The sequence below is a fragment of the Rhinolophus ferrumequinum genome, chromosome 22 (genome assembly GCF_004115265.2).
Source record: "Rhinolophus ferrumequinum isolate MPI-CBG mRhiFer1 chromosome 22, mRhiFer1_v1.p, whole genome shotgun sequence".
Lineage (NCBI taxonomy): Eukaryota > Metazoa > Chordata > Mammalia > Chiroptera > Rhinolophidae > Rhinolophus > Rhinolophus ferrumequinum.
In genome coordinates this window covers 46,578,770-46,603,452 of record NC_046305.1, presented here as the reverse complement: position 1 = coordinate 46,603,452, position 24,683 = coordinate 46,578,770, and the positions used below count along the sequence as shown (strand labels likewise).

Here is a 24,683-nt window from a genome sequence, read left to right as displayed (position 1 = left end):
CAGCTTCCCAGCTCTGCAAAGGGGGACTCACGCCGACCTTAGGGCGTGTCGTGTCTGCATCTAGTGCTCGAGACAGCAAAGCACCAGCTAAGCGGTGCTTATGAGAAAATGCTACGGGTGATTTCTGGCACTGGAGGGACAGTCCCTGTAGAGAGCGAGCTTAGAAGCAAACCATTATGGAACCAGGCTGAACACTTCTGACCAGCACGAAGGGCACACGCAAAGGAGACTGTGCTTCCAACGTCCTGCCGTACCTGGGGTTCACCTGGCTCACGGGGATGTTGAGGCGAGCGGCAATGTCCTCCACAGTCTCATTGCCCTCTGAGATGATGCCCACACCCTTGGCGATGGCTTTGGCGGTGATGGGATGGTCTCCGGTGACCATGATGACCTGTAACAAGAAACAGGGAAACTGACTGAATGCGGCTGCTCAGCAAATATCCCCTAAGAAGTCTGACGTAAGTCCTCAAGCATCAAGAAATCTGAAGGATGATTCAGCTTGGAAAATCAAAAGAAAAGGAATGTACACGTGAACCTGACCAACATTCACCAGCCACAAATACAAACGTGTTCCCAGAAAGAAAACAAAGCCAATACCCAGATTTTTATCATGTACATGACCACAGAGGACACACAGTATCTGTTTTTCCTTTTATACAGTCATATGAAAATACTCAAGTGTACCAAAACAAGCAAAACACGATAAAAATCTAATGTAGGTGGGATTGTAGGGTAAAGATGCCACATGTTGCTGGTTGCATTCTCCGACGGGCCCAATTTGGGGGGAGAGCAATATGTAACAAGAATTCAAAATTGTTACTATTCTTTTTCAATCCGATGATTATATTTAGAAGAATACTCTTAGGATAATATAATCAAAGTGATGAGGAAATAATTTTTACAGAGTCTTTCAGGGCAGTATTACTTATGAGAATGAAAAAGACGCCTCCAACACCCAGCAACCAGGAAGACTAACTGAACGACCCGGCATTAGGACGCCTGAATAGTGAATAGTATTCCACAGCTTAAGGAAGGAAAAAAAACAGAGACAGAGAACACCAACCATTCATAACCAGGTCCACAGTTAACTGAAAACACCGAAGACATGCCATTCACTGCACAAATCAATTTAGAATTACGCAACTATTTCAAAATTGAAACCCTGACCGAATCTTTTGCCCTTTTTAATTTGCTTACGTTTACTTCCCCCAAAAAGTATTATTTGAATCCCTCATCTGTTTACACCAACATTTTAACACTATTTGGTCTTTACTGGTGGAAACTAAAGCTTTGGAGAAGAGCATCCTCTCCAGGTGAGAAAACCAGCTGGACACATGGCCCCCCCAAGGGACCACATCACTCAGCAGGGTGCTGCCAGGCACTCGGGGGTGCCCCTGAGGCAGATGGGACACTACCTTAATTCCAGCACTCCGACACTTGCCCACGGCGTCGGGCACAGCAGCCCTTGGAGGATCAATCATGGAGATGAGTCCCACGAAGCAGAGATTTTCAACAGGGAAATTCACTTCATCGGTGTCAAACTGGAACCCTTCGGGGAACTGTTCGTCCGGCAGCATGAGGTGGCAGAAACCTGCAAGGAGGCCAGGCAGCCTGTGAGGACTCAGGGACGGAGGCAGCAGAGGACAGTGGCAGCCTGTTATTCACGCCGTCTACCTTTGGCTGAATGTTTACTTTGGACTATTTTTGAAAGTCTAAGTTTATCACAGAATGAAGGTTTTGTTGAACATTTATGAATGATACAGAGTCACTGAAAGAAAAAACATGCAAAAGACAGACTCTCTATCACCAAGCCTCCGAGGAAGAGGAACTGTTTAATTTGGGGAAGACGGAAGGATGACCCCAACTCTGAGGGTTCTAGACCCGCCCGCTCCTGGACCTGTTGCTTTGATTTGGCACATCACGTCCTTACGTCGTCTCAGCTTCCCTCTCTGGAAGAATCAAGGCCACATCTCGGCTCACTGTTCATTTAACCAAACTGTATTACTGAGCGCCCGTGGGAGCCATCTTGCTAGCTACTTTGAGGGTAAATGCAGATTGGACATGTTCCACCCAAGGGGTTATCATTCTGGCATTACTGTTAATACAAGAATCGTGACACTCAAGACATTCCTTCCGATGCTGTCTGAGGCTCCAGTGTATTTTCAAGTGGTTTAAGGTGCCATGTGGGCTCCCAGAACACTGCCCCTACTCTGGAGTGGAGGAGGTGGGGAAACAGAAAACACTTGAGAGAAGAGAGGGATCTTTCAGTTGGACAGAGACATCAGGGAGACACCTCTGGAGAAGGAGCAGGTATGAAACCAGAGTATGGAACACCAGGCAACCGGGTTTCAGTTACCCAAGCCAAGGGGAACCGGGAGAATTTTTATCTGTCAACCTACAGAACATTGTAAATGCCACCTGCCTAATTATATTCTACAATGGTAAACGTCCTTTTCATCCACAGGGGCTGGCAGAGGAGAAAGGACAGGTAGTGTCCTAGGCCCGAGTTTACCATCCGTCTCATGCATGGGCTGACTGCACTGTTCCCACGTAAATTCACAACCATTCTATGTCAGCCAGGAAATGGCTTTATTCTAAACACCCTAGGAATTAATTTTAGTTTCATTAAGTGTATATAGATCATGGACATAGCAGCAAAGGTTAGAAAATGACACTCTTCTCCCATTTTTTTTTTTTTTTTTTTTAGGCAAACAGAACTGAACAAAGGTCTAAGTTCAAGTCAGAAAGCAAACGAGCAGGATTCTGCTGCCCACGGCCCAACCCACAGAATACTTTCTCCGGCACCTACTGTTTCCAAAACAAGAGGGGGCAAATCAAGAAGTAGGAGGATTGCCCCAGAAAGGCCTACGGGGATGGGTGGGTAACAAGCCCGAGAGGTTAGCAGGATGGCTGGTCGTGGGACCGGGTTCTCTACGTACCCAGCACTCGCTCTCCCAGGCCGCCCAGCTCCAGGTAGGCGTTTTGGAAAGCATCCTTCAGTTCCTCGTCCAGGGGCTGCTCCTTGCCATGGAGAAGGATGGAGCTGCAGCGGTCCAGGATCCTTTCTGGAGCACCTTTCATCACCAGCAGGTGTCGGGGCTCAGACGTGTTGGGGTTCTTGTGAATGGACAACTGGAAAGGATCGTTCACATGTCAATGGGTGTGGCCTCCCACGGGGGGAAAACAAAGCTCCCTTACTATCTAGTCTTTGTTGCAGAAAAACATCAAGAGCCCTTATGTCTGAATTCTGACAAGCCTCACTCCTTGCAGCACACTTTGAATGCTACAGAAAACACAAGCGCGATGATCGATTCATGAATTCCTGAAACGCGTTTGTTTCAGGAAAATACACAATTTTCCCGAAGAAAAACCGGGAACAAAGGGACTGGCAGGCACTTGTGCCGCTCGACCCTGACCTAGCCCCCTCCCCACACCAAACCGCGCATAAATATGCCCGAACAACATTTTAACAGCGGCTTCATTTATCCGACCGATATTCCAATAAAATAGGGTTTTCAGCGGCAGCTTTCAAAAGAAGCTTGAATAATTTTAGAGAAGCATTGAAGCTTGTCAATTTCCAAAAGGGGGACTGGTTCTTCCAGCTCGTGTTCTCTCGTCCCCTGTCTGTCCCGCTGCCCCCCCAGCGGCCCCCCCCAGCTCTTCCGACCTGGTACTTGTTGGTGGAATTGAAGGGAATCTCAACGATTTTGGCGTATCGCTCTCTCATCTCCTTCACAGAACCGCAGCACAGCTCGATACATTTTAAGAGTGCTGACTCAGAGGCGTCGCCTGCAACCGCCCGCTGTGAAGAGAGACAGCATCTGTTAATCACCCCGAAAGCGCTTCACCCAGGCACCACTGCAAAACAGAAAAAATGGAATGTATTCCAGGCTCGTCCGAAGTCGGAGAGGGTGGGAGAGGGGCAGCAGCGGTGGGAGGGACAGGACTCCCTGTCGCCTACCGCCCTCCAGATGCAAACTCACACCTCCTCCTTGCCAGCCCTCCCCGTGCCCCCCGCCCCCAAACCGGCTTCTGGTAAAAGAAAGGCACCTGAAGGTGTCACCTACCCTTGGGAGAAGCAAAACACACCCTTTCCCACCTACTTTAGCCTATTTTTTATCTTCTGCTGTTGAAAAGTCTCCAAGCCAACACTATTCCCAAGTACAAGTTTTGGGTTATGAAGCGGAACACACCGACTGAGAAAGGGAACATTTATTTACAGCATCGTTTATTGCCTCACCATGTAAAAGAAAAGGCTGTTGGTTCTCAGGACTGGGGACAAACTGTGTCAAGGGCAGAGTGGAGGACTCTGTATTCTAAACATAATTATGCAAAAATATCTGCACTTGAAGGACGTGAACTGAAAGCTATTATCTGCTCCAACAGGAAGGTTTTCGTTAACACGCACACTGCAAGTAACACATACGTATCTTTTGTGTGATACACTTGTGGTGCGACGTATATATATTTGACACACTAACAACATTTTCCGTTGCAAACTTTTACACAAACGTTTTAGAACTTAAGAGACCTGCAAGGCTGCATTTACAGATGAAAAAATTAATACCCACTTACAAACAACAGTGGCCCTGTTTAATAAGAAAGGAGACCCGGTTTGGTTAAGAAACACGAAATAAATGGTATCATTTTTAATAAAAGCCAGTCATTAGAGCAGAATAGGGCTGCCGCATGATGCTGGCGGGGTGGGGGGGGGGGGGTAATGCCGTTAACATAGTCCCAACTCCTGAAATACTTAGAAATAACATCTACAGCTATCTCCCCGGGGATTTTAAATCAGGAAAGATGTGGAGCTTGTGCATCCCACCCACCCCCCTTGCTCAGAGCCTAGAGAACTTCCTTTTTGAGGCAAGGAAAAACATGAAGCAGGCCCCCGAAGTTTTATCCTAAGATAACAACACCCTCCTTGAATCAACATCAGTTCAATGACAAGACAATCTCCTTTTTAAAGAATGACTGAGCCCTGTCTGCACAACAGAAGCCGTCTAGCTCAGTTCCATGTCCGCCACTTTCTCTCTGACAACTGGGTTTCTACCCAGAGCTACCACAGGCAGCCTCGCCTGGCGGAGAACCAGGGGGCCCCAAGGCCCCCCACGGCTCGTCCTCGTCCTCAAGAACCTTGTCCAGCTCATGGCCTTTCTAAAATTGTCTTCACCAGGCAACACGGCAGAATCGCATTTCGAATTTCATGTGCATTCCATGAGGCTGAGCTTATTTTTGCATCATTAGCAAGCAAGCTAAGAACACGGAAGATAAGAGAGATAGCTGAGCTATTTTAAGAAAATAAATGGCTTACAGGGATTTATTGGACTCTACTGTATCCTAACATGCAAATGTAATCATCAAGCCCCACGAGTAGCCCTCACTGCCTGCGCGGGTAGGTGACAGCGTCTCGAGTCAGAACAGTAAAACTAGCGTTTTCACCAGGAAAGACTGCCTCCCACCTCCTTCTTCCCATCTCCCTCTACTCGCCTTTGGTCAGTTTTTAAGTATAGATTGCCCTTTTTCCAACCGATACGGAGCACCGATACTGTCAGAACTTTGAGGGCTCGAGGCAATGCGAGTTACACACAACCAAGCGTCACATGGACCATTCTCAGTGTCCTCCTATGAACAGTTATTTACAGCCCACAAAGGTCACGTGCTGTTCAGAAGGCGCACTCACGGGGTGACCCTCGTAAGGTACCTACATACCCCAAGACAGCCTAAGGGCTCACAGGAACTCCTGGGCATACCTTCAGGATGGGTAGGTTTTCCTGGTTGGCCTGAAACACGGCCCTGTTACAAAGACCCGCGATTCTGGACAGAGCGAGCCAGGTGGCTGAAGACTTGTCGAACGACACACCTGATGGCGGCAAGAAGAAAAGGCAGGAAAAGAATGCATTAACTTTGCATTCAAGTCCTCTAACAATGGAAACGCTGCATGTCATTTCCCAGTTAAACAAACTAATCAGGTCTTAGGTATTTTCCAACCACATCGGTACGGCAAATTCAATTTTTCTATTGACATACTACAAAACAAGCACGAACCAAAAAAACCCAAAAAACACAACACAAAACAAAACCTAAAACCCATGCCCTTGACGCTTTATCAAACGAGTTCAAAAACAGGCAGTGTGAACAGCTGTGGCTCAAGTGTGGGCCGGGCCCTCATCGTACCACTCTGATTCTCCGTGGTGTCGGCTTCATGGATTTGATTGTCGAACCACATGTGGGCCACCGTCATCCGGTTCTGAGTCAGAGTTCCAGTTTTGTCGGAGCAGATGGTGGACGTGGACCCCAAGGTCTCTACAGCTTCTAAGTTCTTCACTAAGCAGTTCTTCCTGGCCATGCGTTTGGCAGTAAGGGTCAGACACACCTAAAAAAACATTAGGGACTGGATTACTTCAATCTCCACCGAGCTGGAGTGCTACACAAACCCTGGCTACACCCTAACAAAGAAGATATGTGTCTATAACTAACTCTCCAACTTTCCGGCAAAGTCGGAAGAGTAAGGGTGACCTGTATGTATTTGGATGGGGCTTTCCTTTCCCCCCAAATAAGCTATGTAGTGACGAAAGTGAAAATAGCCAGGATTAGGCACATCTGACTTCCCCCATTCGCCCCCCACGTTCTCCTTTCCCCTTGTGCTGTTCTGGATCACGTGAGGACGTACGAACAAGCTTTATGCTTTTGGGTGACTATCTTCCAAAGGAAACCACACTGTCAGTTCTCCCACTGTCTAACCCCACTATGTGGCTCTCAAGAACACCTCTACGCCAACATGCGATGAAACGTAAGCAGGCGGCCCCTCGGGAAAGGGGAGCAGATGAGGCTGACACTCACACAAGCTGGCCTGAGTCAACCCCGAGCGACCACGGCTTTCCCTGAGCCTCTTACCGTGACAGTGGCCAGCAGACCTTCTGGCACGTTGGCGACAATGATACCAATGAGGAAAATGACAGCCTCAAGCCAGGTGTACTCAAGGATCAGCGAAAGGATAAAGAAGGACACCCCCAGGAACACAGCCACGCCCGTGATGAGGTGGATAAAGTGTTCAATTTCGGCAGCGATAGGAGTCTGGCCCCCTTCCAGCCCGGAAGCGAGCGTGGCGATTCTTCCCATCACAGTGCGGTCCCCAGTGTACACAACAATGCCCCGGGCAGTGCCTTAAAAAAAGACAGGGAGGGAAAATCGTACCAAATTTGACCAAAGAAGTCACACAATTTGCACTGTTATCGGGCCTGGTGAAAAAGAGACAGAAACACACGTGTTTAAGGGCCGGCTCTTGGGTGGTATGTGCTATTTGTCTTAAACCACAGAGACAGTGGCGAAGGGATTTCTATCCATTAGCAGGAAGCAGTTCCAAACTCCAGGCTACATGAGCGCTGCCAACAGAAAGGGCACACTGGAGGTGGAAGACGAGGGGAAACAGCCACAAGGTGTCCCTGGTTCCCTGCCAGCAAGGGAACCACTTCTGCTCTGTGCACGAGTGGAACGGTCAGAAATAGAGTCAATAAAACGAGAAACCGTGTCCATGGCTTTTTCGGGCTAACGACCAAGCTCAAGGCCAAGCCGTGCGGAACAATGCCTGAAAATGGTCTAACCTTCAACGCAGTTGGTGGAGAAGAAAGCAATGTTCCTCGTCTCCAGCGGGTTCTCGTTTGTGAAATCTGGAGACCGGGTCTGGGGTTCTGATTCACCGGTGAGGGAGGAGTTATCCACCTATTGGTGAGAAAAAGGAAGGAGTGTCGTGAGTACACGGGCCTTGTCACAGGATGCCGGACCCCACGACACGCTCTGCCCCAACAGCAGAGGTCAACCTACCCACCCAGGTCAACCTACCTTGCAGCCGTTTGCAGATATGATTCTGAGATCAGCGGGGATGCGATCTCCTCCTTTCACTTCCACCAGATCCCCGACTACGACTTCCTCTGCATTTATGCTCATTTTCTCACCATTTCGAATCACCAGGGCTTGCTTTGGAAGCGGAAAATCGTTCACACCATTAAAATAGATCAAGATGGCCACCAACCGGAAAGGAGCGTCCAAACAAGAAAACCAAGCTACCAAAGACCCGCAGTCCTAGTTACCTGCATGTATAACTGAGATCATTTTCATGTGCCCTAACAGAGATTATCCATCTTTTTATAAGTCACAACGCTTGGTCCACCGTTATCTAGGAGGCAGCCCTCTCATCCCTACTGTGCTTGCTCTTTCTGGGTCCGTTCACAGGGCAGATAGCCATTTTCTGGGGTGGTTTCGGGTGGGAGGTATAAGCACCCCTCTCTCTGAGGGAGTCACTGAATTCTTGGAGAACCTGAACCTCACTCTAGTTCACATTCTTGAGGCTGTCAAGTCACCCGATGGGAAAGGACAAAGCAGCAGGTACCTGAGGAACCATGTTTTTGAAGGATTCCATGATCTTTGAACTTTTCGCTTCTTGATAGTAAGAGAAACAACCCGTTATGATGACGACAGCAGACAGCACCACACCGAGATACAGCTGGGAGGGAACAAACAAGCCAGGACCTTAGTTAGGACCGCACGGCTCGGAGTGAAGAACTGGAAGCATTCGGTTAATTTTTGATGGAATGAAAACCAGAAATATAGAACTCATGTCTCCATATTTCTCTTTCTAGAGACCATATATACAGGAGGGTCAGAACTGGAGTCACACAGACATGGTCACTAACTTAACAGTTTTTTGGAATGTTCTAGATGAATCAGTTTTTGCTGTTTTAGTAAAACAAAGATATTTTCGGGAACAACTTGTGACTTTTGAGAAATGGCTACCAAACATTTCCGGACACGCGTAATGTACGCATAGTAAAGCTGTGCCCTGTCGCCTAGGAAATGGCAGCCGGTCCAGGTGAGGACTTGGGCAGAGCCACCTGTTCACAGAAGCAACGCGCAGTGTGGACGTCCAGCCTGCAAGAGCCCCTGCAGGGGAGAGCAACCTGAATCGGAGGAGGAATGGCCGGGTCTTGAAGGCAAGTTACTGACACTGCATTTCCCCGGTGTTGAAAACCACTCAGCAACTGAGCTGCCAGATGGAAGGGGTCTGGAGGGCGGGGTGTAAAGGTGGTGGGATCAAGGAGTACAAACTGGCAGTTCCAAAACGGGGAAGCAAAAGTACAGCACAGGGAATACAGTCAATATTGTATTGACTGTATACGGCGCCAGGTGGGTACTGGACTTCTGGGGGGGGGACCACTTTGCAAGTCACATACACGTCTAACCACGAGGCTGTACATGAATATAATAACTGAATGTCAAATGGAATTGAAACGTAACAACTACAAATCTTAGCAAAGGAAATAAGCGGGTGGCAAAGACCGAGAGTGTGATTTATGCACGGACGATAATCCAAGTTCGGAAGTGCCCGACTCACGTTATCATTCTGAGGTTCCTCCTCTGTGGCAGCTTGGATGCCGTAAGCCAAGAAACACAGGATCGCTCCAATCCACAGTAACATCGAGAACCCCCCAAACAGCTGCCGACAGAATTTGACCCATTCTGGCGTGGTGGGAGGAGGCGTGAGGGCGTTTGGCCCATCGCGGGCCAGGATCTCGGCAGCTCGCGCAGGAGTTAAGCCCTGCGAGGTAGAGGAACGTAAATAGGACGCACGGCCCCAGCCCTTACAAGGTAATATAGCTGGAATGCTGCAACAAAGGATTTAGGAGGAAACAACGCTTCCCAAGCAAAGGGGAAACGTGCCAAATTCTGATGATCCCCATACGCTTCAGGCAAACAGCAGCCCGAAGTTTCCCGAGGAGCCCACCAGCCAGACCAAAGTTCTTTTTAAAAAATTGATCCAGGGACAAGTTTGAATCCAGTCTGGTCTCTTCTAAGTTTTAGATAAAACCCTCTGTAAATATCAATGGAGGGAAAAAAAAAAATCTCGGTTGCCATCTAACCTATTATTGGGTTCACAGCCAAGTTTTAAGTATAGAACTTTATTCTTTGGATAATAATTAAACCAATTATCTGGCAGGGAAGAGTTCACATATGTGTATATTTTAACTAACCCCTAGGACACCTGTCAATTGAAAAGTATTCAGTGGAAAAGTCCACTCTATTTTCTAATGGGCCTTGAAACCAAGATTCACTGACGACAGACAGTAGACATGTGTCCTGTTACAAAGGGAAAATGTGATTACTTTCACATTATCAAAATACCAAGTCCGAAAAAAAAAAAAATCACATTTTTGCCTCAAGTGTCTGTTAATATGTAGTTTGGGTTCGTGTTATTTTTAATATTTGAGTTAACTAGAGAGTGTGCAGAAAGGGGAAAGGAAAAATCAAACAGTAAGGGATAACAAGGACGCATTTAGGACCCTCCCTCCTGTCTCAAGTTCATGATGTACGAGATCCTGGGCAGAACAGACACCAGCACCACCAGACGTCTGAACGCTATCTGCGTGCCAGGCACGGAATCCAGTGCTTCAAACCGACCTGTCTGATTCTCACGATAACCCTTTTTAGGTATAACTAATCCCATTTTACAAGTAGGAAAACAGACCCACAGCACTGGAGTAACAGACTCTGGGTCAAGGAGAAGACGCTTTCTCAGAATCTCATAAAACTTAAGCGCGATGACCCATGAGATGCGTTCAGACTGCCTGACAGTAACTGTCAGCGAGGCCTGGCTCTAGGCCTCCTCCCGGAGCTCAGCCTGCTTAGAACTTCTTGATAATTTATTGAAACAATGGCTACATAGTAGCTGGGATGCAAGCTACTCCCCAGACTTTTTAGTACCGTGTTTCCCCGAAAATAAGACCTAGCCAGACAATCAGCTCTAATGCATCTTTTGGAGCAAAAATTAATATAAGACTTGGTCTTATATCATACCCGGTCTTATATTCTATAAGACTTGATCTTATATTAATTTTTGCTCCAAACGACACATTAGAGCTGATTGTCCGGCTAGGTCTTTTTTTCGGGAAACACGGTAGTTGTCTCGAAATAACAAGCTCCACCCCCTCCCAACTGGTTCCTTTTATATTGTTTATGGCAAATTTCATAACAAAAACCCTTGACTGAAAGGTTTCTGTGGACTGTGTAGAACAAACCAAGAACCAAGGTTTTGATACACTGCAATGAGCTCTCTGGTAAAGTGCAAAAATCTGAATTGTTGGAAGTTTCACCTCGGTGTAACATGGAGAAGAAGAATACAGGGTAGACCTGCAGTCAAAGGGCTGGGAAACGAGCGTGGCTTTGCAGCTCCTCAGTCTCCAGTCTGGTGCTCCCCTCACTGGAAACAAAATATTTAAAAAGCATAGGAAATCCCTAGCTCTGCGCATGGCACATAGCAGATATCCAGATGGTGGCTGTCATTCTCCTCCTCCTCCTCCTCGAGTGCCTGAGGTTAGGCCTGTGTGTGTGTGTGTGTGTGTGTGTGTGTGTGTGTGTGTGTGTGTGTGTGTGTGGAAATGGGGTTAAGAGGAAATTAGGATTCTGTACACAATGTTTCAAATTGAAACTTACTCGGCTCAAGTCTGTTCCATATTTGCGATGAAGTTCATCAAGGCTAAGTTTATGGTCATCCTAAGGGAAACAGAAACAAAGAATGAAACACTGTATCATTAAAAAAAAAAAGTTTTAAAGAGCATCAGTGTCACTCATCATGATCATCTGCTAGCTCTTCAAGCCTGATGGGTTCCTTTTCATTCCAGAGAAAACCTTCGGTCTTGGAGAGCTAGTAAAACCTCCCTCACAGCATCTGATAACCAGGAAGACAGACTCTGGACAGGCTGCCAGAATGGAAGCCTCCACAGTCAGCTAAAGAGCCTGCAAGTGCCCCCTGTGTAATCCAGAAACACAGAAAAGCAAAGGCCCACAGCCTCGAGGACTTCGGTGAGGCTGGAGTGGTTGAAAACTTCTCCAACCTCTAACAGCGTTTCAAATGCAAATTTTCCATACCCACACCTCTACAATTCACAGGAAGGTCTGTACAAGTGCAACGTTCGCTTTATTTTAAATCTCTGACTGGAGGACAGGGTGTGGGTTGGAGGGCAAATCGTATACTTAAGTGATAGATGAAGACACGATGAATTTCTAAGAAGGAGAACAGAAAGCAATCGTCCTCCTAAGTACTTACCATAGTAACTTCTTTCTTGAGCTCATCCATATCCCTCTCTTTCTTGGCCTTTTTTTTGTCGCCATGATCTGACACGGCCGCGGGTTCATATTTATCACGTCCAATCTATAGGAAAATGTGGGAAAGGTATGGTTGGGAATTATGAACCGCGTCTCAACACCAAAGACTTGGGAGCAGAGCATTTCGGCGGTTTTTCGGATCGCCATCCTTTTGCACGGTTGTTGGGATACTGCTCATGGAAATGTATGCGCTTATGCCACAGACTGAGCAAAGCAACCCATCCATTATTAACGCTGCCATCATAAGCTCAAGACCCGCCATCTGCATGCACCTCAGGGCATTGAGACCAGTGGGAAAATCGTGATGAGCCTCTGGCTGGCCCTGCCAGCAGTCACTTCTACTTGGGGTGAATAGGGAGTGGATGTGCTGTCAAATATCTATGCTGCGGCCTTCCGTCTTCTCCACTGAAGGAAGGAAACCATCTTCACATTATTAACTTATGCCTTTGCATTCCGAACCAGACAGGTCTGATTTAAAAACCTGGGCTCCTCCATTTACCAGCTGTTGTTATCTATCCTTGGGCAAATCACTAATTCTGAAGTCTCACTTTTCTTCTTCTCTAGCATGGAGATAATAAGAGTGCCTACCTCATTTAGTGTTCTTGAAAGGACTAGGTAATACAATACATCTACATACGAACTACTTTTATTTAAATCCTTAGCTTGGCAAAGAAGTCATTAAGTATCAAATTTAAATATGTTTAGGGCTCACCTAAGAACACTGACCTTTTCATCTCCTCATTAAAAAAAGTCAGCCTAAGAGTCCTTAAAATTCTTTAAGTGAAAGACATAAAAAAGGAGTCCCCTCCCCAATGTGCAGCCCGAAAAGACCCCCCCCCACACACCCACCACCACCAATGAAAGTCCCTAGAAATGTTTTGACATTAAGAAGGATGTCGGCGAAGCATGTGCCTTATCACAGAATTCACAGGATCCACCTACGCCTCTTGAAAACCAGGAATAATTTTTAGAGAAAATGTTGATTCTATAGTTTAAATTTAGATTGTTCCACTCTCCCACCCTGTTTGAAACACTTGAGCTCATCTACACAAAGCCTCAATTTGCTATAGACAAAAGCTCAGTCCATGAAGAGGCCCTCACTCCAGACAGCAAGCCCCGACTCCCACGATAACCACCACCCCAGAAGGACAGAGCAAGGAGGTATTAGCAACCTTCTTCAAGGGATCTGTGCTGCTATTCCTGTTATTCTGTGTCTCTCCCTTATTCATTTCTAACGTTCAGAAGGACGTTAGCAGCTACTAAATCAGTAAGTAGGAAAGCGTGTCCAGATGAAAAAATCTTACCGTGCTGGGGGGAAAAAAAAATCAGAGTAGGATAGGTGTGTTTTCCTCATAGCTGATATGGTTGCAAGTAAATGCGACATTCTCTTGAATTTTCAAGTAGCCTCTGAAGACTCTTCAGAGAAACCCTGCCCCCAATGAGTTGGCGTTGCTCACATGCACAGACACGTAAATCTCATTCCCACTGTTCAGGTTCCGTGGTCCCTTCTGCAGTATTCCTCGACTAAGACCTTCTTCCCACAGAGAGAGGAGCTCTTTCGTTTCTATCTTCTCTGTTAAGAACAAAGCAGGTCTAAAGATAACCGACATTCTTGACATTCCCTCCACTATGAACCGCCACACAAGTAAGTGCCTCTTTGTACACAGCCCCTGGTGCCAGCTGAAAGCAAACAGACAAAAAGAAAGGACACGGCTTCTTCCCCAGAGAGGAGCCAGTCTGAAGTGCTGTTTCCTTCATATACTTAACGGGAAAGCACAAACCTTAAAGATCATTTTAAAAGACATGGACTAGGGATCTCTAAAGGACTTACGTGACCAGTTTATACTGATGTTTAAAATACAGTTCACAAATTCTCTTTGAGCAAGTATTGTTAAAATATATTTAATTTGAATATACGAAAATCAGAGCTCAAGTCCTCTGCCTCACCATCTGTATGCTTTGATTATTCTCAGACTTTCAATAATTTCCACTCCAAAAGAGGGAGGAGAGAATTATTGAAGCAGCTGGGCCTTGGATGGCTTCCAAAGTTTTATCCCCATTTACATAATAAGTATCTTGCCTGCAGCCTCAGTTATCAATGGTTAAGTTAGCTGGGAATCTAGATTCCCTAATAACCCTCCCCTGCCTTCATCCATTCATGCTATATAGGGCGGAGTTTTAAATGAGGACATTTGTGAAAGAGACACATGGGAAGTATTAACATGTGAGATGTGTTCATTTTTTCACTAGGCAACGTTTGTCCAGAACAGGCAACTTACACAATTCAGTTCTTCCCTACAAGTAAAACAATAGTTTAATGCTAGCTTATCTTGATGGGGATTACACATTACTTAAGTCTCTCTCAGTCTCAATCATTACAGTTTCAAACCAGAAAAAACATCTGTGCCCACGTGGGACAAGGGAACAAAGCAAAAAATGGGTAGCAAGATGACATGCGCTTTATTCTTTCTCTTAACAGCATTTTGGAAGAACCAAGGTCACGGCAAGGGGCCTTCCCCAATCTACTCCAATGGCTTCCCACTCCTCTGGGCACGCAATTCCTACTTTTTCAACATTGGAACATTCTGATCACTTCTCCCACTCCCTGGGGGGTCGGGGGGGAAGGAAGCACCCTCCATATCTCTAAAGAAAGGTACAATGGAAGCTCAACATTATAGCCTTCTCAGAAGGGCCACTTGTGAAAATGAAGTAAGTGGGGTTCTGGGTTTTTCTTTTCCTATCTAATTTAGGAAGTGGGAGGTCAGAACAAGGGCAGGGGCTTGCCCAGCGTGACGTGGCTTAAACCGTGTCATTACTTCGTCCTGTGCTTCCTAGGGGTTCCATCTGCTCAAAGATGCACTACCCTGAGTTCTGCTACCATTTGATCTCGGCAGAGGGAAAGGGTGACCCAGGAGACGGGAACGGAAAATTCTTGACAGGAGGAACCCAGGTTAAGGTGTGTAAGGAGGTTCGCCCATTTAGAAACACGGCAAATCCTTACAATGAGTGAGGCATCTCGGAGACCTAGAGGCACGCCTTCCTCGATGCTTCAGCAATTCACAATTGGAAGGCGGTAGAGTGGGGAACAGATAGGACAGGTCCAAAAAGCTAGTCTCCCCACGTAATAAGGCACACAGAGAAGTGCAATGAGGATTCGAACAGAAGCATCCGTCCCAAAGGGTATGTCCCTTGAGGTCTGCAAGAGCTGAAGCTGCCAGCCAGGCCTTCAGACCCATCTCAACCAGGCAGGCGTCAGGGCATTTCTCTATTGTGCCTTATGGGAGTTCCGGGAGTTCTGGCCACTGTCCCCACCTTATCAGCCCTGGGGCCAGCAGGGAGTTCAGAGTTCTTCAGACTTCCCAAATTCCAGCGAAGGAAGTCTAAAGGGTCCATGGAAGCTGAGCTGTCCACACCCTTTAGATGGTGCTTTTAAGTCAGCCCCAAGTCATTCTACCTCTGCCTATGCCAGCTGCAGGACCCTGAACAGCCAGGCATGGCTTCCTGGTCCCTAAAATGGAGGTGACACTAGGTGTTAGTACTAAAGGATCTCGAGACGGCAACTGACAGTCAGATGAATCAAGGGGCTGACATCGACTCTGAAAACGAAACACCTAAGAAACTGTACTGTTTCCCAAACCCACACACAGAAACTATGGACTAGCAAGAGGGGCCAGCAGGCAGGTAAAAGTAACTGCCCCCACGCAGCCCATTTCAACGCTGGCCAAGAGGGTCGTAGAAATGGCACCGCTGAACCCAATTTGGCAGAATCTGCCTTAGCAGGTATGTTGGGGGATGGTCGCCTAGAGGTGCCCTGGGCCCCATCTTTCCTTGATGTAAAAAGTGGGGCTTTTCCAGTCTTCGTGGGATCATATATTAAATCAGTATCAAACGCAATCCTCTGTGTAAAGGTCCTCAATCAAGTGCTACACAAAGGTTATTATTGTAACGTGGTTTAAATTAACATCTGAATTACTGCCATTCCTCACTGTGAAAACTCCTTTTACACCTTAAAAAAACCAAAACCAAAAACCAACCTCATTTTGGGTAGTTTTAAAAAATTTCATCTCATCAAAGCTTAAAGAATATGCAAGAAATGATCATCAAGCTCAATTCATTAAACCTCCCATTGCTCCTAAATGACTGAGTAGTTTAGTTTTCATACCAGGAATCTTCTAGCCAGGGACCTGAGGGCTAGGAGATGGCCAGGGCTGAGCGAGAATACGCCCTGTCCTACTGCAGTTGCTCTGTGGTCCAGAGCAGCAGCGAAAGCACAGCTTTTCTCTGCAGAGATGACCCGAGGGACCACCATGCCATCATCGGCCTCCTCTCACTCACCTAAACATGCAGCATGCTGGGGGATGTCATGTAGCAAGGACAAAGCAGCGGGTCCCTCTGTGAGCCCAGCTCAGCACCTTCAAACTGGGGCTGCAGCCCATTAGCCAAGAGGACGCAGAGAAAACAGCTCTGGCTCCAGCTCCAGCCAGAGGGCTCCCTCAGCTCCCAAATCAAAGAGGCTTGACCTTCCTCCCTAACCTGCCGGCACCTAAATTTTTAACCAGCCTGCCAGCCCAGTCTACCTGCAATAGTTAGTATACATCCGCGATTATTCAAAAAAAAAAAAAAAAAAAAATCTAAGATTTCTAAAGACTCTAAATAGACTTTAGATTTACTCCCTTTTTAAACACGTGCTTTGTTTTTCCAGTTCATTAAAAAACAAACACACCCCCTTTTTTAAATGGGTACTCTACCTGTACATTAGGCACCTGGGTTATGAAGAGTTAAAACTTTCTACCTGTTCCCTCCATCTGCTGCCCTCCTCACCCCTTTCTTTCTTCCCTTTGCCAGACCACTCTTTGGCTCATGCGACTCAAAAGATGTCAGTTTGAGAAGCAATGGATTAAATAAGTGACCCAAGTGTTGAAAGGGGACTGAATCAGTTCCTAGTAAGTCCTGATCGCTCCTCAGTTGGTACCCTGCAGCCTAGGGTAGGAAGTGAATCAGAAGCCAGGTGAAGAAGATAAAGGCAGCACAGCCCCAGGGAAACATGCTTTGAAACAATAAAACAAATATGGCACCAGGGAACCCTCGCCTAGGGTGGAAGATAAAAGACAAAACACAAGACAATCCCCGAAGTGCTTGAGGGCCCTGCCCTCCCCAAGGGGACAGACTGGAAAGACACACCAAACGGATCCAAAACCTTGCACTCTGTGATTACCAGGTCCCCAAATTAACACAAGTCCCCAAGACAAAGCGCCAAGAATCGACTTTCCTGATCACCAACAGAAACTATCTAATAGTTGTTACTAAATGGGGTTTGAATAAAACCAGATACAGAGATAATTAATGTTCAGCTAAAATTCATTTGTCAAGTCACAAAGGAAGTAAGGAATGAGGTCTATTGGCCAAAATTCCCTTGGCTCAGGATCCAAATGAAAGCAGAGAAAAATTGTGGGGTGCAGGTGGGGGAAAGAGGGGGCTGTCGTCTCTCTCCCAGAACTTGCTATTCCCAACACCAGTCAAATAAATGTGAAGAACTTCTTGTGGATTCCTGACAACAGATTTCAGCACAACTAATGAGGTGAGTCATATGCAAAGAACAGTCTCTCTCTGACTCCAGCCAAGGAACACACTTTCCCTCATACGCTCAATTCAAGGCAACGTGAGCAAAGTTCAAACCTGACTTGGTTACAAGTCTCCTTTTCCAAAAATATAGAAAGGAAGACGAGCTCTTGAAAAAAACGCTGGATTTGAAAAAGCCTCTTTCCTTCCCATTATCACTTACTGACCGCATATTTTCAGCATAACCCAGAACTGGACAGCTCTGGCAGGGATGGGGACACAGTCTGCCCAGTGTTTTGCTGTCCAAACACAGCCACTCTGATTACTGTAAGCCCATCTGATCGGACACTCGTGTTTCTTCTTCTGGCCTGTTGGCTGGCACAGAGCCCTGGGCAGCTAGATGAAGGCACCACAGTGCAAATGTTCACACTCCTGCCCATCACCGAGGGCTGAGAAGCCCAGGTTCTTCTGTACGTCTTTCACAGAGACTTTAAAAATGCTGTGAAGTCTGGTGCGTGAAAAGTGAAAGTAGATGAAAACTAAGCTGCTCTTAAATAGGTGAGCAACGTCCACTGACATTTCCACTTGGATTTCTTTCGGTGAGTAATTAATAGCATTTCCCATGATTTTCAACCCTGACTGTGTTTTTCAGGCGAAAGAAAACCTGCTCTCTGGTTTTGAAAGGGCTGAAGAATGGCTGATGAAAACCCCGTCTAGAAAGATCGGATCTCTAAGGCCCAATAATAGCCACACTCACGCTTGCCCTGCACTCACTGAACAGAACAGAGATGGGTTCGCCTGGTCCTCACTCAGCGTGAGTCCTCTACCCACGGGCTATTATCATCTTTTTAACCTTGTTGTCTTTAAATGAAGAAATGAATTTTACTTTTCCATACAAAACCCTTCAAATATTTCCTTAAAGCCTCTTTCTCACTCTTAAGTTTGGATTTATCGAAAAGAACATAGCCTGATTTGAACAGAAAACTCACACAGAACTGTTAATCTGTTGCTAAAATAATCAGAAGATAATGATTTAGAAGGGTTTTGGGATGGAGCACGAATGCGTACCAAGTCTATTGTGCTTTATGCTGTTGAATTCCCTTTTTGTTTTTAATTGCAATTTAGGAATTACATTTCCAGAGGTCTGTATATTTTAAGTTTTAGTCCTCACCTGGATAAACATTTTACTGGAGTTTTACACCCGCCCACCCCTCCACCCCCCTGCCTTTTTTGGGTTGTCAAGTTTAGCCTACTCTCAGATTCTCAGATTTATAAATGCAGACCTCCCCCTTTCCTACCCTCCCACCCAAAGGTGAGTCACTGGCGTGTTACAAACTTACTGGCAGAGAACACTACAAACTAACAAAGAGTTAAGTTACCAAAAGAGGATACACCCTCAGGACAGGGTACAGCTAGAACCTCCCAGAGCCTCCCAGAGCCGGGAAGCTGTCACATGCACACCAACACTTAACAGGCAAAGGGCGTGATGCAAACCAACCCTCTTCTCTACCCCCAGTGCTGTCAGTCCCGAGTTCCTCTTGTAACCGGCGGCCAGGCCTGGGCACCTTTCCACATCGAGCACTCTGCCTTACAATGTTTTCCGTCTAAAGTACTAACTTTATAGCAGCCAGAGAAGATTTAGTCACACTTTCAAGTTGAGCTCCAAAAGGGCAGCTGATAATGTTACCATACAACCAGGATTTCTGCTGACATGTGTACCCCTCGTCCAGCCTTCACCTGAACCCTTTTCCCTGCTCCTCTTTAAACCAGTACCCACGAGCTAGGATTTATTTTCTAGGTAACTAAGTTAATATTCAAACAATGGAGAACTGCAGTGAAGGACCTGGTGACATCCCTGCCTCCCCCCCCCCCCAATCTTTTGTAACCGAGAAGAGAGCGTTTCTGTGTACCTTGGTTGAGCTAAATAGTTGTGAGTGGCAGGCCTAGCTAGGGATTTAAGCCAAGTCACTGGCAAAAACACCCAATATGAAAAAAAAAGGGGACAAAATCCTATTTCATCCAGGAATGATTCAGCTGTTCTTTCATTTTCCTACCGAAAGCTCAGGAACTGGAGTTTTAAGGAGAAATAAAATCACCTGAAATATCATCAAAATCTAGGCAATCCGAAAGTAGGAAGAGGGGAAGAAATTAACAATGACCTTAAAAATGAGCCGCCAGCACAGGTTTCCTGGCTAACCAATTATCAGCTGGGCTTTAGTCATCACTCCACCCACATTTTAATCCTCATGTGGAAAAATCCCAACATTTCAGCATAAAATATCCTTCTGGACATTTGGACTGTCACAGTAAGTCACTGGGGACAAAAAGGGTAACTTTATCCCAGGAGAATCACCACCGATACACACACACACATACACCCTTAACGTTCAAATTATCAGAGTATCCAAGACACTAATTACAACCCAGCATATAAGGGGCATATCATCCTGTGTTAACCAGCTATAATTCAATTTTGTGTTTGCTCGCCTCTAGACATTTTATTGGGATTCACGAAACACCTTGCTTGAACCTACCTCCCCAACAAGGTATGTTGCTGACTTGACCAATACTATGTATGTGTGTGGTTATGAAAGAGACACACAGAGAGACATAACTTACTCAAACATCTCTCTGGTCCATTAATTCATGATCAGAAACACCCCCGGTTCATCTGAAGAATGACTTGAGCGTTCTACATATAAGGCAACTGTTAAGCAGTGAGTGAGTGTTCAGGCTGCGGAGGCCACAGGCTGTTCAGGAATCAGGGACATCTGGTGTGTCATTAACCAACCATTTGACCTTGAGCAAGTCACTTCACCTTCCTAGGCCTCGGGGAGGGTATCTATGAGCTCTACACCCGCCCAAATCAGCACTGTCCAGCTCAAGAAACAAAACTCTTTTTTATTTGAGGGGGGGCAGAGATAAAGGAATGAGCTTTTAAAGAGCTTGTTTAGCGGCATGACCTAAGGTTTGACAGTGCGGTACAAACACGGGCCACTAACCCAGTTTCCATCGTGGGGAGTAACAGGCTGGCACTCAGCTCTTGGCCTTCAGCTTCTTGACCTGCGCCAGCCTTCCCACATTTTGTGCTTTGAAAAGATACAAGTTGTGCATTTCCCACTTATCCCTCTCGGGTCCTCCAAGCCTTGCAATTGTCTCCTTCAAAACCCATTTGGAAGTCAGGATGCACCCTCCCTTTTCCCCCAGCATTCACTGCACCGGGAAGAGCCCTGCAACATTCAAAGGCCTACTAAGTGCAGGCACAGCGCAAGCCCTAGAGCTAAGGGAGTGGATTCTCTCCTACCAGTATTCTCACGACCTAGTCATCTTATGCCATGAATTGATGCTTTTGGGGTTATTTTGTATAATTTTGTATATTTTGTATATATTTGTATACATTTGGTATATATTTGTATATTTTGTATATATTCCTCAACTAGATTCTTTGGCCCCGCTGGGGTCCCGATTATCACCGCTCCCAGTGACAGAAAGGTAGGAACCAGACGTGCTCTCCTTTCCTGTCTCGGATCCCCCTGGATACCTCGGGAACCGCTCTCCCGCGGCTCCACAGTCCTACCACCGCCGACTTGTCCTCTGCCTCCAGTCCTTTTTAGGGTTTATCGTACCCAGAAGCCCTCGTCGGCCAGCCTGTCCTCCTCCAAAAAAATCTACATACCCCTCCCCACTGCAGTTGCCCCGGGCGCATCCTGTGTTTGTGGAAAGTGTCCCAGTAAAGCTCTCGGAAGTATACCTTAAAGGCCATCTTAAGGCGGGTGAAGGCACACCCTTGCTGGCACCAGCCCGCACGACCGGCTCCACAGTCCGGGGAAGCCAGTTTTTTCCTTTGGGGGAGGGCGGCCGTCTCTGCGGGAAGCTGGCTAAGCCCCGGCGCCTCCAGGAGAAGGAGCCTCGTACCCCACGGCCGCCCCCGCGTCGGAAGCCCCTACCGGCGCCCCGGGCCGCGGCGGGAACCGCAGCCGGGAGGAGCCCGGCTGCGCGCCCCAGGGGAAGGGGAGGAGCGCGCCTGGCCTCCGGGCACGGAGGGCGGAGGGAAAGAGGAAGGCGAGAGATGGGAGGTGAGGGCGGGTGGAGGGAGGGAAGCGGGCTCGGGGATGCCGCCGGCGGCCGGCTGCTTCCTGGGGCGGCCCAGCGCCCGTTCGCCCTCCTCCCAGCCCTGCGGCTCAGAGCGCCGGCTCCGGGCGCCCCGGGCCACGGCGCGCTCGGAATGGGGGGGCCCGCAGCCCCTCTCCCGGGGCCGCCCGCCGTCTCCCCAGCGCTCCCTGCCCCCGCCCGCCGTCCCCCACTGCTGCGCTCCCTCCATTTCCCAAGTGCGTCGTCTTTTAAGCCTGGCCGCTGTGCCAGCCCCCGGCGCGGCGCTTCCTCCTCCGCCGCCTCTCGCCGGCTGCGGTCGCCCTCCTGACTTCCTCCCCGGCCTCCGGGGCTCCCCGCGCCCCCGGCCCCAGCTCTCCCGACACTCACCCCCTTCCCCATGGTGGCGGTGGTTAGTGCGCGGCGCGGGGTCCCGCCGCTTGAGAATCAGCGAGAAAAGCAGAGAGCAGCTCGCGGCCAGCGGAGCAACGAGAAGGGAGCTAGGGCTGCCGCGGGGCGGGAGGGAGGGAGGGAGGACGGCCGGCGGTCGGGCCGATGCCGCCGCTGCCGCCGCCGCCGCCGGGCTGCTACCGCTGCTGCTGCCACGTGTCCGCCTCCTCCCGCCGCTCCTCTGCGCCCCAGACCCCGCCGCAGCTCCAGCCCGCGCCTCCTCCTCACTTCCTAAAATATGCAACCTGCGTGCTGGCCCCGCCCACGCCCCTCACGTCACCGTTACCGGAGCAACCTGACACCCGCCGCCGGCCGGACCCCGCCCCCTCTGCAAACCCCACCCCCCAGACCCGGGCCGCGCCGGCTGCGGCTAGTCCCGACTCCCGGCAGGAGGGCGCCGGCCCCCCGGCGCGCGTGCCCACGTCTCGGGAGGCCGCGGCCGAGCCTCTGCGGGGCGCGGGCTGGCCGGGCAGCGCGGCCTCGGCGGCCATGGAGCTCCCGTGCTCCTCCCCCGCGCCGCCCTGCGTGACCGGCCTGCTTTGTAGGGCCCCGAAGGTCCGCAGTGGTTGCGGGGACGCTGTCGGAACTGGGCTCCCCGAATCTCCAGGGAACCGGGACAGAAACCTCTCGCGGAGGGGCCTTTCCACTGCATCAGGAAGCTCATCTGGGATGGAGGGACGCGCCGAGGTGGGGGTGGGGGTTCAGGTGTGACTGCAGCCCCCGCCCGCCTGAGGGACTCCGCTTCCCGGCGTTGTCCTGGCCCCGAGCCCACCAGCTTCTCGGTGCCCTCCCGAAGGCCTCCTTAGGTCTGGGATCCCCGTTATCCACTTCCCTCTCCGCCCCAGGAGGAATGGGTCTGGGCTGGCCTTGCCGGAGGCCCCAAGCGTCCTCCCCAAATGACAATGCAAAGGACGTCCAATGAATTCATTCAGGCAACTGTGTGAATGAAACCTGCTTGTCCAGTTTGGTGATTCGCTTTTTAGAGGAGGAACACCTGAAACCTTAAGGAATGCATATCGTTAGCGAAAGGGGCCGACTGGAGGGGAAGATGTTTGACGACATGGCTGGTGCCTCCCTATGCCGCCTACTGGCACAGCAGTGCTCTTCCAGTGCCGCCTTGGGTGCTCTGAGGGACCCTGGGCACGAGTGTGAGGATGAGCCCCGGACCTCCACGCCCACCCCCCACCCACCCCCATCCCCACCCCCAGAGAGCCCTGGCCTGGCTGCCTTATGGGACTTCCCTCGCATTATGGCTTCTGCTTCTTAGCAGAGGCTGCAGTGGCTGGAAGTCTCCATTTAGAAAGCAAGGTAGTAGTATTATTAACAATGCTTTCAGGAAGTCAGTATTCTCCGGAGAAAGTCATTCCACCTCTCTGTTAAATACTACAAGAAACAAGGAAAATATTAACTTCCTAAGCAAGTAAAAGCTGGCCCTATCAACTCCAAGTATTCATTTAACAGGAACAAATAGAGATGGGAAGCTTGAAAGAAATAGGGAGGAAAGGGAAGGAGGGAGGGAGGCAGGGAAGGAATGCTAAGGTTTCGGTAATTCTTAGTCTTTCTTAGAAGAAACTGTTTCTTCTCTTGCCCAAGAATGTGTTGCTAAGGGCTGGACCCTCCTCCCCTGATCCTGGATCCTCAGGCTTCGTTAAATCATTCCATGCCAGGAAGAGCAGAAATTGTAAGTGGAACTCAAATTTATGACTGCTGGGGAGAGAGAGCCCCAAATCCAGAGTCCCCAACACTGCTAATTCAACAGAAGGCATTTGCAGAACGTTATCAGGGCTCCATCTCCAAGGGTCTAGAAAACGCTTTCTTTACAGGCCCCGTGACTGCTGGCCTGTAGGAGACTTGTGCTTTTTACGAGATCTCTTAGCTTGTCTAAGATTCATCATCCCTTGGGCCCTGTTCTGAACGGAAAAAGTGCAGCAAGAACAACAACCAAATGGAGAAAGCAAAACTCTGAACGATGTGGATGTCTCCTGCCAACTGAGCTCCTTGTTCTCCATAAGTAAAATTATCCTTTTTCCTTCCACAGTATAACCCTGATAGATCAAGGCATTTTCCTTTGTCGCTAGAGCTGTTTGTTTGGCAGCTGAAGGTCCTTCCAGGAGGACCTCCAAATTCTAGCTGTATTCCAGAGAGGGGAAAAGTTAAAAAATTGTTAACTAAAATCTGTATGTTGCTTTGGCCTCCCCATAGCACTTTTTCATATAAAAATCCTGTTGGATTCTCATAAGTTTGGACGGTAAAGGGCTTTAGCTGCATTTTTCCAGAGTGGGAAATGGGAGGCTGGGGGACTTTCTTCTCACAAGACCACTGAGTTAGTGATTCGGGGAGTTTGTCCTCAAAATTACAAAATAACATCTTCCCACTTTGAAAGCTTGCTCTCAGAGCGCAGCACCAAGGAAGTTTGGGTGGGAGAA

General features: G+C 48.4%; 1 protein-coding gene across 1 annotated transcript in view; it reads right to left on the bottom strand.

The window, feature by feature from the left end:
* The window catches only part of ATP1A1 (ATPase Na+/K+ transporting subunit alpha 1), a 29,527-nt gene extending 7,050 nt beyond the window's left edge, over positions 1–22,477 (bottom strand). The window contains exons 1-14 of the mRNA XM_033092040.1: positions 22,198–22,477; positions 12,101–12,205; positions 11,488–11,547; positions 9,392–9,595; positions 8,390–8,503; positions 7,843–7,977; positions 7,605–7,722; positions 6,898–7,166; positions 6,178–6,376; positions 5,754–5,863; positions 3,668–3,802; positions 2,940–3,132; positions 1,416–1,591; positions 255–391 (exon numbers count right to left, since the gene is read on the bottom strand). Coding sequence (XP_032947931.1) covers positions 255–391; positions 1,416–1,591; positions 2,940–3,132; positions 3,668–3,802; positions 5,754–5,863; positions 6,178–6,376; positions 6,898–7,166; positions 7,605–7,722; positions 7,843–7,977; positions 8,390–8,503; positions 9,392–9,595; positions 11,488–11,547; positions 12,101–12,205; positions 22,198–22,209 — 1,967 coding nt within the window. The 5' untranslated portion in view covers positions 22,210–22,477. The remainder of the gene's footprint in view (positions 1–254; positions 392–1,415; positions 1,592–2,939; positions 3,133–3,667; positions 3,803–5,753; positions 5,864–6,177; positions 6,377–6,897; positions 7,167–7,604; positions 7,723–7,842; positions 7,978–8,389; positions 8,504–9,391; positions 9,596–11,487; positions 11,548–12,100; positions 12,206–22,197) is intronic.
* Between the last annotated feature and the right edge of the window lie 2,206 nt (positions 22,478–24,683).